Source organism: Pleurodeles waltl, chromosome 1_2 (assembly GCF_031143425.1).
Source record: "Pleurodeles waltl isolate 20211129_DDA chromosome 1_2, aPleWal1.hap1.20221129, whole genome shotgun sequence".
Taxonomy (NCBI): domain Eukaryota; kingdom Metazoa; phylum Chordata; class Amphibia; order Caudata; family Salamandridae; genus Pleurodeles; species Pleurodeles waltl.
In genome coordinates, this window is record NC_090437.1 from 1,011,098,663 (window position 1) to 1,011,111,948 (window position 13,286).

General features: G+C 48.7%; 1 protein-coding gene across 1 annotated transcript in view; it reads right to left on the reverse strand.

Moving 5' to 3' along the window:
* Positions 1-8,975, reverse strand: part of SHISA3 (shisa family member 3) — a 56,586-nt gene extending 47,611 nt beyond the window's left edge. The window contains exon 1 of the mRNA XM_069201797.1: positions 8,222-8,975. Coding sequence (XP_069057898.1) covers positions 8,222-8,498 — 277 coding nt within the window. The 5' untranslated portion in view covers positions 8,499-8,975. The remainder of the gene's footprint in view (positions 1-8,221) is intronic.
* Between the last annotated feature and the right edge of the window lie 4,311 nt (positions 8,976-13,286).

A 13,286-nucleotide genomic window follows, 5' to 3' on the forward strand; every position in this document is an offset into this window, starting at 1 on the left:
TTGCCACATAACCCATCATCTGCTGTATAATTTGCAGATTCTAACATCAAAATTGTGTTTTTTGCAGACCAAAAGCTACTAAAACTGTTGTGACGTTCACAAACAGTGGTAGGCCTCTTGCATAAGTTAACTGATCATCTTTCAGGTGCTTATTCGTGTATTTGGTTGCAAAAAATAGGAACTAATAAGGTGAAATATTTACTCAGACAGTTTTACCATGATTAAAACTTATAAAATAGTGAAGTAATATTATCACAATATTTGCCCCATGTATCTGAACAATTTGTATTTTCTTGCCACATAAGTTAGTCACCCCTGCCACATAATTTGGTTCTCCCCTGCCACATAATTCCAGTGGCCGTGGGTATATACAATAATGTGAAGGGTACATCCATTACTGTTAAAGCCCCTTTTGTAAGATTCTCCACTATGCGAGAAATTGGTTATGTAACGCAGGCCGAATCCTGGAAAGGATGCCACGAGTGCCTCTGTACTAGAAGCATAAATTATAGTCAAAGGCCGTGTTTTGACAGCTAAATAAGATAATGCACAGCTGGAGAAGTTATTTTCCTGGATCACTCAATGTGGTGAGGTGAAGAAGGCAATGATAAAAGTCTGTATTCTTGTTTTGTCAGAGTAATATGACCACTTCTCCCATTTAGTGCCAAAATAATGCACAAGTAGACGAGCCACTTTTCCCCCAGACGTTGTGCACAGCGGTATCGTGCAACCTTTCAGGCAATCTCAATGCAACACGTCGGAAACTAGTCGTGTTATATCAAGTTTGCACCAGTTCAAAAATAGAAGCAAATATTTATTGCACTGTTTTCATGCTTGTGTGATACAGGATGGAGTATGCAAATTGTGCTCTAATTCATTAGATACATTTTTTTTCACTATGGCAAATTGCAGCGGGCTTGTTTTGTACTTTACGTATTAAGAAATTCAGATTGATTCAGGCTTTAAATCATCCCCACCTTCCACGTTTGAGGTTGAAGGAGAGACGCCTACATGCCACCGCCATTTAAGGATCTACCGCAACACTTCGCTCTGACTAATTACCTACCAAGTCATCCACCTGGTACCCTCCCGAACCTCTCAAGGGCGTGCCACTACCTCACCCAGGGACAACCCCACCCCACCCCCTTAACACTAACACTACTCAACACGTGCTTCCACGTATTTGTTTATAACGATTTAAGATATGATTTTATATTTTATATAGTGCCAACACGTCACATGTTCACATCAGTGAGCTAGCTTGAAGAAAAACAAAGATTTGTGACGAAAAGGACAGTGAACTGGGGTGCACTGCTGTTGACAGTAGTGTAAATAAAAATCATACATAAAACCTTCCTCTCAATAGCGAAATCGTGTCACATTTCAGCAGAACTTTGCAAACTACCATTGCAGAAAATATGATTGTTAAAACTCAGCTGTTCTTCGAAAATAAAACTAGCTTGCATAGGATCATTTTAGGCTGAACCACAAAATGAATACCTGCTCCCCGGAAACCAAAAAATCTATATCTATGAGTAATTTGCGCCAGACTTAAACGCGTCGATTCACAAAAGGCAACAGAAGTGCTGATGACGTTCAACTGTGAACATCTCATTCTTCACATACACCTAAATCGAGATAACGTGAGTGTAACCAGGAGAGTGCCGAGAGTATGGTCAAGGGCAGGAAACTGACGAATGGTCTGTGCATTCATAAGGAACAAATCTAGAATCAGGTTAGCTCATTCACAAAAACAGAAGCGCACGTTCAGTCTTCCTGGTAAAGGAATGTGTGACTTTTTTTTCGGTGAGCGCACCTGTTTCATCCTAGTCTAAGTCACGAAGTTTTCTTCAGAATGTGTGACGTATATATATATATATATATATATATAGAAAAAAAAAAATTAAAGCGGACTTCGTCTCCTATTGCATACATGGAATTTTGTACCTGAATGGTTTACTGTCTCAATTGGGAAGCTAAAAAGGACGCGTGTTCCTTACACTTAATAAATCAGACCTTTGACTTGGAGAAGTGTATGTCTTTGAGAAGAGCGCTGATAAGAAAGCACAGGCTTTCGGCAGGATTTGTGATCAAAATGCTCGTTTTTGTGAATCACATAGGTTATGCATGAGCGTTTTACGACGGGTTTTATTTCCTCATGTAGCTTGGTGGAATATTACGAATGGGTAAATACGTGCGGTTTGCACCTCGGGAAAGAGTTTCCCTTAGACTTTGTGAAGTAGCCCATTTAAGTGCACAACCACAGCTGCGGCTGTGTGTGTGTTTTGGTGGTTCTTGACTAGCCTCTGTGGGAAGGGGGGGTGAGTTGTGCTGCTAATGTGACATTACGTGGAGAGTGATGCATTGACTGAAATCTGTCCCAAAGTCTCTCTCGTTTGTCACTTGTCACCGCCCCCACCGGACCCCCCAAACCCCCCCCACCCGATTGTCCCAGTGGACGCCGTGTTCCCGAGACCCCACAGAAAACCCCTCTTGACAGGCATAAAGCCCCCCCTGAGCCTGCAGTTAGCCTCATTGCAGACAGACAAGATCACACAGTGTGACCACAGACCATCAGCATGCGGCGCTTGTGTGTGTGTGTGTGTGCGCGGGGGGAGGGGGGGTGGGAACGACGGCTGGAGTACAGGCCACACCGGTAGGGCGACCAAAGACACGTTCCGGCATCCCTTTACCATCCCCTCGGATTTCAGACGGGGTCTCACAGGGCAGGGAGGGCTTATTTCATACGGGGTCTCACAGGGCAGGGAGGGAGGGTTTATTTCATACGGCAGGGAGGGAGGGCTTTCGAGCAGAAATGTAGAGCCCCGGAGAGCGTTGGAGACGTGGAGGGGTTGGTGGGAAGGGGTCATGTCCAACAAGTCACAAGAGCTTCTGACGTATACGCTTTTAGAACTATAAAGCAATTTACGAAGGTAAGATTAACTTCGGAAAGTTCAAGATTTAAGTGTAGTCACATGGGTTTCTCGCCAGCCACATGTTTACAGGCGCCAGTGTTCTCGTTAGTGCATCGCTGGCTGGTAAATTCGACCCCCAGATGTGCAAACAGAAGATTGCCCTGCAGAGAATGACCTCTCTAATGGGTGAGGGCAAAGGTGCTTGCAGGGAAGAGTGACGTAGCTATTGGTAAACAGAACCGAATCTGCGGGGCATCGTGAGATCTCCGAGTAGGGAGGAGTCGGAAGGGCAGAGAGACGTCCTATGGATCAGTGCGAAGATGCCTACAGGGTGCGTCTGCACAGTAGGATGACCGCTTTCTGCTGCTGGACATTATGCCATCTCTATGGCTGAGTAGAAAGTTGCTGCTGGTGAATATAACATCTCTGTGGGTGAGATCAGAGTTGCTGCTTGAAACTACGACATCTCTGTGGGTGGGCAGAAAGTTGCAGCAGGACATTACAACATCTCTGTGGGTGGGCAGAAAGTTGCAGCAGGGCATTACAACATCTCTGTGGGTGGGCAGAAGGTTGCAGCAGGACATTACAACATCTCTGTGGGTGAGCACAGAGTTGATGCAAGGCAGTACGACATATTTATGGGTGGGCAGAAAGTCGCTGCAGGACAGTATACCTTCTCTGTGGAAGGGCAGAAAGTTGCTGCTAAGAATGCCATCTCTGTGGGTGGGCAGTAAGCTGCTGCTGGACAGTATGACACCTCTATGTATGAGGAGAATCTTAAGAAGGCGAGTAAGAAGTCGCCTGCAGTTCAGTTTGATGTTTTTTTATCCGTGAGTTGAAGGGTGTCTGCCGGACAGGGCGAGATTTCTAGGAGTGATTGGCAAGGTGCCCGCTGGGCAATACGCCATCTTTAATGTGTGCTTAGGAAGATGTAAGATGTCTGCGGGGCAGTGTGACTTCTCTAATGGCTGACTGCGTGTGCAGGTGCCTGCAGGTCAGAGTGCATCGCTAAGGTGTGGGTGGAAGGTGTCACAGGGTAGAGTGATATCACTATTTTGAATAGAGATGACCATGCAGGGCAGTATGACGTCCACGAATAAGCAGGCAGGTGTGTGTAATATCGTGTGGTATCCGTGAGTTAGGCGGGAGGGACTTGCAGGGCAGTATGACCTTTCTCTGGGTAAGTGAGAAGGTTCCCGGAGGGCAGAGTGGCATCTCTAGCGGTGAATGTGAAGGTTAATATAGGGTAGAATGGCCTCGTGTGCGTGCCTGCAGGGCAGAGTGGCGTCTCTGTAGGGAAAGAGGGCGTTGCCTGCAGAGCAATGTGGCCGTTCTCAAAGCCAAAGAAGACGGCGCCATCAGAGCACTAGGGCAGTGTGACATCTAATTAAGGAGCAGAGTACCTGCAGGGCAGTGTGAAATGTCCATGCCTGAGCCAGGAAATGCCAGCTACACAGAGTGACATCACTAATAGTTGAGAAAGAAAGTGCCCGGAGAACCGTGCGACATCCCTAATGGATGAGGATGGCCGTGCATGTGGGGCAGAGTGACACCTCTAATCTGTGAGTAAGAAGGTGCCTAGAGGACAGTGTGACATCCCCAATGAATGAAGATGGCCGCACATACGGGGCAGTGACATCTCTAACGTAAGCGGAGGAAGGTGCCTAAAGGGCAGTGTGATATCTGAATGCAGGGCAGAATAACATCTCTGATATGTGAGAAGGAAAGGTGCCTAGAGGACAGAGTGACATCTGAATGCAGGACAGAGTGACATCTCTGATGTGTGAGGAGGAAGGTGACTAGAGGGAAGTGTGACATCTGAATGTAGGACAGAGTAACATCTCTGACGTGTGTGGAGGAAGGTGCCTAGAGGGCAGAGTGACATGCCTAGTGGATGAGGATGGCCGTACACACGGGGTAGTGACATCTCTAATATGTGTGGAGGAAGGTGCTTAAAGGGCAGTGTGACATCTCTGATGTGTGATGAGGAAGGCGCCTAGAGGTCAGTGTGACATCTGCATGCAGGACACAGTGGCATTTCTGATGTGTGATGAGGAAGGTGCCTAGAGGGCAGTGTGACATCTGAATGCAGGACAGAGTGACATCTCTGACGTGTGTGGAGGAAGGTGCCTGGAGGGCAGTGTGACATCTGCATGCAGGGCAGAGTGGCCTCTCTGATGTGTGAAGAGGAAGGTGCCTAGAGGGCGGTGTGACATCCCTAGTGGGTGAGGGCGAGTGTGCGTGTAGGGTAGAGTGGCATCTCTGCATGGAATTAGAACGCTGCCTGTGAAAGTACAATCTCTGGAATGTGTCAGGCAGGTGTCCTGTGGTTGAAACGAGCGAGTCCCTTGGAGTCTGTGGTCTGCGCGTCATCAGCACGTCGGCTGCGTCGTCACGCTGTGGGGCGGTTCTGAACACAGCAGTCTGTTTTGACAACAAGGAATCTGGCACAGCGTGCTGCGTCTCACACACGCCGCCGCAGGAAGGAGGATTGATTGGATTTGGACGCCGAGATCTCTATCCGATCAAAAAAATATTTTCGTTTTGTACGCGTAGTCGTTTCAAGCTAAAATGTAGTGCTTTAATTGAACAGGTACTCAGGGGTACAGACATTTTTTAAACTTTAAAGGGAGAATACAAGCACTTCTCAGCAGAAGTGCAATACTTTTAATGGGGGTGTAACACCACTAATCAGAAGCAAATAAGTAATCTGGGATTTTGAGTACCTGCACCTTTACATTTCTATTTCACGTGCTGGCTAAAGTTGCTTCGGATTTAGGGCTTACACAGAGCTGTAAGTGAAATGGAAAAAACTGACAGGTCTCTCACAAGGGCATGGCTGATGTAATTAAGAGCAGGGTTTAAAGCAGGTACTCAAACAATCTGTGCTCAGCGTAGTACGCCCACGGACTGGTATTCTGCTGCCTATTTCTGTCATTCCAGCCAGACATAATGCAACAGGTAACACACCTCCAAGAAGAAGCCAGGACTATTGGCTTTGTCAGTGGTTGTTAGCTGCATAAGATAAATAAGCAACGACAGTGGCTTCATTCTGTATATTATTGAAAATGCTTCCGTTCTGAAAATAGGTGAAAGAACCCCAGTCTATTTGAAATTATATCAAAGGCAATAATGGGTGGTACAGCTGTCGAACTGAGATTTTTTTTTGTTCATCCTGAGGGTGAAGGCAAACACAGAGAGCCCGATAGGCACCCGTCTTAGCCTCTGCTTTTAGAACTACAAGTGCGAAGCATCGGCAGGAACCGGCCCACTTACAGCCCTGGGCTTACACAATTATTTTTAGAGCGAGAATTGAATGCAATATTAGTGCATTGCCCGGCTTGTGTAGCATGCAGCCGCGTTGCATGAAGGTTCCGTAGTTCAGAATCAGCACGGATTTCATGATCACTTTAGGGACCTCTGCTAGATGTACTTGTTTGTAGGAAGTCGCGTAGACTGTGCACAGGGTGCTGGATGGCGTGAGTTCTTGTGGCGTTGTCCTTTGCCTGGGGTGTGTATGTGAGTGTGTGCCCAAGGCACGAGATAGTGTGAATGGGGAGCCCACTGGGTCTGGAGGCTGTATCCCTGGTCTGGTGTGAGAGGGTGTGCACCGTGCGCGCGCGAACATGTCACTAGATGGTGTGAATAGTATTCTGAGGGTTGTATCTCACGTCTGGTGTGTGTGTGAGGGTGTGCACTAGGCACGAGGTAGTGTGAATGGGGCGCGCACGGGTCCTGAATGCTGTAGCACTGGAATGTGTAAGGGGGGCGTGCGCAAGCTTCTGGAGACTGTACCCCTGCTCTGGTGTGCACAGGATGCTGGAAGCAGGCCCTGCAGAGTTACGGATGGTGTGTTGCTCGCCTGTTTGTGTAAGCCTCGCGTGCGCGTGGTACTGGACGGTGTGAATACATGCCGATAAATCCAGAGGATGTACGCAGAGGGTACCCATAGCCTGAATGCTGGGTGTGAACCCTGCCGGTGGCGGAGTGTGTGCGCTGCACGTGAACTGCGCACATTATGTTGTAGTATTTGCGCACAACGCTGCAAATTCACAACATGAAAGTTATGGACTTCGGGGGCGTGAGCACGGTCCATACTCGAATGATGGAGGCTGTGAACGGTGTGGGGCGGGGGGGGGGGGGGGTTAAAGGGTGCGACAGAGAATGTACAACTAGTGCTGTGGGAAGGTGTGGGCGCGGGCGAGTGTGAGTAGAGCGCTGGTTCACATGGTGCTGAGAAAATGAACAAGGTAGTGACATGTGGGCACAATGTACAGATGTGAACAAGATGCCGGATGGTGTGCACCGGTTTTTTATGCTGTGCATAGGCTTCTGTTGGTGTTAGCGAGGTGATGGTGAGTGCGCAGAGCTAGGGCTAAGACTGGGGTGCGCGCATGATGAAGAAGCTTTGAACATGATGTGGGTCAGTGTGAAGGCACTGTGTGAAAGGGATCGTGGTGGCTGAAAGCAGCATGTTTTACGTGCTTGTCGGGCGCTTGTGATGTAAGGGGGATATACACACCATTGTGGATCAGTGTTTGAGCACGGTACATCTTATGGGTGTGAGCAGGGAGTGTGTATAGTGAGTGAGTGTGAGCAGGATTTGTCCAGTGTTTGGGTCAGTGTGTGAGGAGGGTGTGTATACAGAGTGCGAATCGGTGTGAGCAGGATGTGTCCTGTGGATGTGGGTCTGTTTGTGAGAAGGGTGTTAGAAGGATGCGCTGTGTGTCTGTGGGTCAGTGTGTGAGCAGGATGTGTTTATGGTGCTGGTGGATGTTATAATGACGAGCCCCACCGGGGTGAGATATCGCTTGCGCAGGCTGCATGTATAGTGCTGTTTGGTGTGAGCGGGATGTGCTTTGTAAACGTGGGTGAGTGTGTATATAGTGCTGGTTGTCGTGATCAGGATGTTCCCGATTGGTCAGTGCCTAAGCAAGGTATCTCTAGGGTGCTAGTGGGTGTGAGCAGGACTACCACTGGGTGCAGGGTGTGTGGGGGCGAGGGGATTGCTGGGTGTGAGCCAGATGCGCCCTCGTGTGTGTGTGTGGGGAGGGGGCATAGTATGCATAGGTTGCAGGCTGTGGCCAGAATGCGAATGGTTTGTATGGGGTGCTAGCTGTGGGCAGGATGCGCCTTAATGCGTGGGGGTCACCCTGTGTAGGGGTCCGTGTTAGAACAGTGTTTGTACAGAGTGGTGAAGGGAGCCTGCAGACTTTGGGGTATTTGGGGCGTTGTTGAAAAGATGCTGTAGCGCTGAATAGCGCGCACAGGGCGCTGGCAGAACGCGCGCAAGGTGAGATACTCACGAGCAGCGGGGGCCGCTTGGCTTTCCTCCTCGAGCCCAGGCGGCCGGTCGTTGGTGCAGGTGCCCTGCGCCAGGCGGGCATCGACGGAGGCGCAGCAGTAGCGCAGGGCGCAGGAGCCGCAGCAGACGGTGGCGTCGGCCGTGTCGAAGGCCTCGGGGCACTGGAAGCCCTCGTGGTAGCGGGCGGCGCTGTCCAGCCAGCCGTGGCAGTACTCGCCCTGGGCGCCCGTCGCCCGCCAGCGCAGGAGGAGCAGCAGCAGCAGCGGCGGCGCCTGCATGGCCTCACTGGGTCCCTCTAGAGCCCCGGACAGGGGTCGAGCGGGGCATGGGGTGGAGGGCTGCACAGAAGCCCCCGCAGAGGCGAACTCCAACTCGGTGCAGTTCGGAGTTTTCCTGTCACTTCTCCGGACGGCGGAAGATCACAGTCAGACGGGGATCTCCATACTCCAAGAGCGAAAAGCAGTCTGTTTCCGGGCAAATCCTTAAATTCGACTCTGCTCCGGCCTGGCAGTGATCAGAAACTGAGGATGCACAAATGGTCCGTCCTGCGGAAAGGTCCCGTCCTCTGTTGGGGTGCTTGCGAGAAGGAGGTGGGTGCGCACTGAAGAGGCAGTGCCCAGGCGCAAGAGCTAGTCTTTGTTGCTACCTCAGCGCTGCCTGTGGGCCATGTGCTTAGAGTCCGTGCCTCGGATCCAGCTCCCTCCTTCTTCGCCTTGACTTTGGCTGTCAGTGTGCCCTCTCAGAGAGCCCGGGTCACAAGGCAGCTAATCACAGGCTCCAGCCCCGTCTCCTCCCAGCCCCCTTCGCTCCCTCCCAAAACCTCCTGTTGCTTTACACAGCCTCTTTGCCCAAGGTCTGCAATGGTTTTCCTGCTGATAAACGCCCGGGGGTCTGTTTTTAATATTTCAAACATGTCAGTCAAGTTTGTCATTGTCCTTTGTTTTGCGCAACTCTACTTAAAGTCTCTGCTACTTTTTTTAAAAAAGTTTGCGACTTTTTCTGGTTCGTGTTGCTAAAACACAGTTTTCAGCGTTTTTGCTTTAATTTTTCAACGTTCCAGTATTTGCTCCAGTCCAACGCGGTAAATTAATGATAGTTCTTAAGAGTCCAAATATAGCTTTTCTGCTTGATCAATACTAACTCGCTGCGCATTCCTTTATTTCCGAAAACTGGAAACGCTGGCCTTTTTTTCTGTTCTTTGCAACATACACATGTCTGTCACACATGCCGATTTACCCTTTCTCTCAAACACCCACACAACATTTTCTAACTCAGTCACACAAGAACATCACAGTGTGATAGTTTTGTAGTAGTGGAAGTGATGGTGATAGTTGTGGTGGCGATTGGAGTCGTCATGGTGGTTAGTGCTGTTGGCGAGTGGTAGAGATAGTGGTGCTTTTAGTGGTGGTACTGGTGATGCTGGTACAAGTGGAGATGATAGTTATGGTGGTGAGGATAAAAGTGGAGGGACACTGGTTGTGTAGTAGTGGCAGTGATGGTGGTAGTTGTGGTGGCGCTTGGAGTCGTCATGGTGGTTAATGATCTTGGAGAGTGTTTAGATAGTGGCGGTACTGGTGATGGTGGTATTAGTGGAGCTAGTGTTATGGTGGTGAGGATAGCAGTGGAGACACTGGGTGTGTAGTAGTGGAAGTGATGGTGATAGTTGTGGTGGCGATTGGAGTCGTCATGGTGGTTAGTGCTGTTGGCGAGTGGTAGAGATAGTGGTGCTTTTAGTGGTGGTACTGGTGATGCTGGCATTAGTGGAGATGATAGTTATGGTGGTGAGGATAGAAGTGGAGGGACACTGGTTGTGTAGTAGTGACAGTCATGGTGGTAGTTGTGGTGGCGCTTGGAGTCGTCATGGTGGTTAGTGATCTTGGAGCGTGTTGTAGATAGTGGTGGTACTGGTGATGGTGGTATTAGTGGAGCTAGTGTTATGGTGATGAGGATAGCAGTGGAGACAGTGGTGGAGTAGTAGTGGAAGTGATGGTGGTAGTTGTGGTGGTGACGAGTTGTATTGGTGGTTAGTGATATTGGAGTGTGTTGTAGATAGTGGTGGTACTGGTGATGGTGGTATTAGTGGAGCTAGTGTTATGGTGATGAGGATAGCAGTGGAGACAGTGGTGGAGTAGTAGCGGAAGTGATGGTTGTAGCTGTGGTGGTGACTGGAGTTGTCATGGTGGTTAGTGCTCTTGGCGAGTGGTGGAGATAGTGGTGCTTTTAGAGCAGGTACTGGTGATGCTGGCATTAGTGGAGCTGGTGTTATGGTGATGAGGATAGCAGTGGAGACAGTGTGGTGTAGTAGTGGTGATGGTGTTGACAATGATGTTTGAGAGGGCAGAGGTAGCAGTTGTGGTGATGGCTGAGATAGCAGTAATAGTGATGGTGCTGACGGTGATTTAATATGAATAACCAGCACCTACTATTCAAGTATGCTAAAGGAAATTTAGATTCTGGTATTTACTCTCTTAATAGTCACTATTATTCAAGTAAATCATTCAAAATATAAGAGAATCATCTACCAATAGACTATTACACATAGTTAATACATTTTTGTACTCTGAAAATTATATACATAGTTGCCACTCTTGCAGAGAGCTACCTTTTTTAACAGACCATCTTCCATCCTAGCCCACAGTGGTAACTTGTCTGCTGTCAATTTGCATTTTGCTCACAAGCAGATAAAATATAAGATATATAAATACATATAATGAACATGTATAGAAAATCATTTAACTAAAGGAGGGGTGGTTTGTTCCAGTACAACATTGCACATTAATGAATTTACCGTGATTGAAGATGAGACTACAGGAATCCATCGATTGTCTCGAGAAATATCACACGAAGTATCAGAGAATGGAGCGGGAAGGGAGGAAGCCGGTAGAAAAGGCAAGGGATGACATGAATAGCAGAACGGGGAATGAAGTGAAAAAGAGGAAGGAAGAGGCATATTAGGGAGTGAGGGAGAGGGGCACTGAGAGGAACGAAAGAGGCAAGGAAGAGATACAATGTAAAGAAGTAAACATGGAGGAGAAGGGTAATTGAGTGAAAAGCCAGAGCGAGGCTGAGAGTAGGGAGGAATATGGAGCAGCGGGATGAAAGAATGGCACACATATGTCAGGGAGAATGGAGGAAGAGATTGGGAAAGGAAGGAGAGAAGGATCAAACTGAGAAATGAGGGAAGAGGGGGAGGACATGTGTCCAGAAGAAGAATGGAGGAGGAAAAGGGATGAGAAAATCAAAGGTGGAGAAAAAGCAGTGTAGGGTGGCTTGGAGAAATGGAAGGAATTTCATTACAGAGAGGATGGAATGAGTAGTCTCCTGATGACAAGAATGCATCTTTCGGTACCTGCATGTCACTCAGACACTCAAAGCCTGGAGCGATGAGATTCGCAGAGTGACGGGGTAAGTCATACTCTATCAGAAGCCAGGATCTCACCTCTGGGCACCAGGAATAAAAACAATAAGTAAAGACGTAGCCCGAAGTGCACCTGCGTACCTGCCAGCAGACCCGATTCAGGCAGGAGGCTCCTGTTTTTCGAAGTCAAAATGGCTTTATTTTACCAGTCTCCCGTCTACAATGTCCTCGAGGTCAACATCAGTCAATGGGGAAAAATAAAGCCCGCCCATTTTCAGTATCTCCCTCTTTCAAAATAGTCCAGTATGCACCTGCGAACCCGAAGTACATGAAACATAAACACAGCGCAGGACACTATAATAAACTGGGTGCTGATGCATAGCAGTACAATGCAAACTTGTTTTAAAGAATCCTTCTGGGCGCTGCACGAGTCGGTTCATTCCGTGCGCAGAAGCGAGAACGGATATGCCTGCCTACTGCCCTGCTCGCACACCAGTGGCGTAACGAAACTGGAAGAGCCCCCCCCGCACAGAATATGGAGGTGCCCTCCTCCGCACTCACACAGGCCAGGTGCTGTGCTGAGGGGGCTCCTGGACCTCCCTCTCTCTCCTCCACCGCGGGGGCTGCGGGATCCTTTGTTACATCCCTGTCGCACACCAGTAGCGTAACGAAACTGGAAGCCACCCCCTTCCCCCGCACAGAATATGGAGGTGCCCCTTTCCGGACTCACACGGGCCAGGTGCTGTGCTGAGGGGGGCCCAGCACCTCAACTCCCGCTCTGCGGGGGCTGCGCGATCCTTTGTTACATCCCTGTCGCACACCCTCTTTTGAGGCAAGAGACAGACGTCACCTGACTTGATGCAGAGCAATTGAGAAAGAGATCTTATATCCTATCTATATAACGTCCACGATGATGTTTCAGTTTTAATTAGCAATGTAATACCAGTTAACGAGACACTTATTTCAGACAAAGGGTGCAAATTACAATTATAGATCTGCACGGAGCAGGAGGAAGCTGTTGTTTCGCAGCCCCATGGCCCTGTGATGTTTCACCGACAGGCTGAGTTTAAACTGAATATCCCGGGTCCATAGACCTACGGAGATGCTGATCCGTATTGCTATTATGTTATATCATGTAATGGAACCCAGTGGCTCACTTTCGAATTTCATGAGCACTTTAATGTAGACTTCCGTGCTCGCAATTAGAAATAGTTTTTTTTTTTGTTAATCTCAAGTGTCCGCTGTAAAATTATGCATTTGCTTCAGATGTCAGGTCGCACTACTTGGGGTGGGCTCATTACCATCAACAGGAGAATATTTATTAAGGCCTATTAGACCTGATTGATCAACATGCACTCCTGGCACAAGCCACATGACACTCCACCCTCCCAGCTTTGTAAAACGTTAGTGGTTCTTCCCAGCGATAAAACGCGGGCTGGAACGCATGTACACGGACTGTAACCAATGCACAATATTAAATAATGGATCCCAGTCCAGGAACATCTTTGATAAAAACAATAATAAAAACAAATTGCAGGAATGCGGGCCTGTGATAGTTGCGAAGTTTCACTCGAGCGGTGCTGCTGTCATCACGTGGTGCTCTGTTCCTCCCATGGTTTTCACACCGAGGACTTCCTTTGTGAAAGGACAGCACACCTCGATGCTGCGTGTGTTGGGGCCATATTAAAACAAAAAGCTATCAGCACAA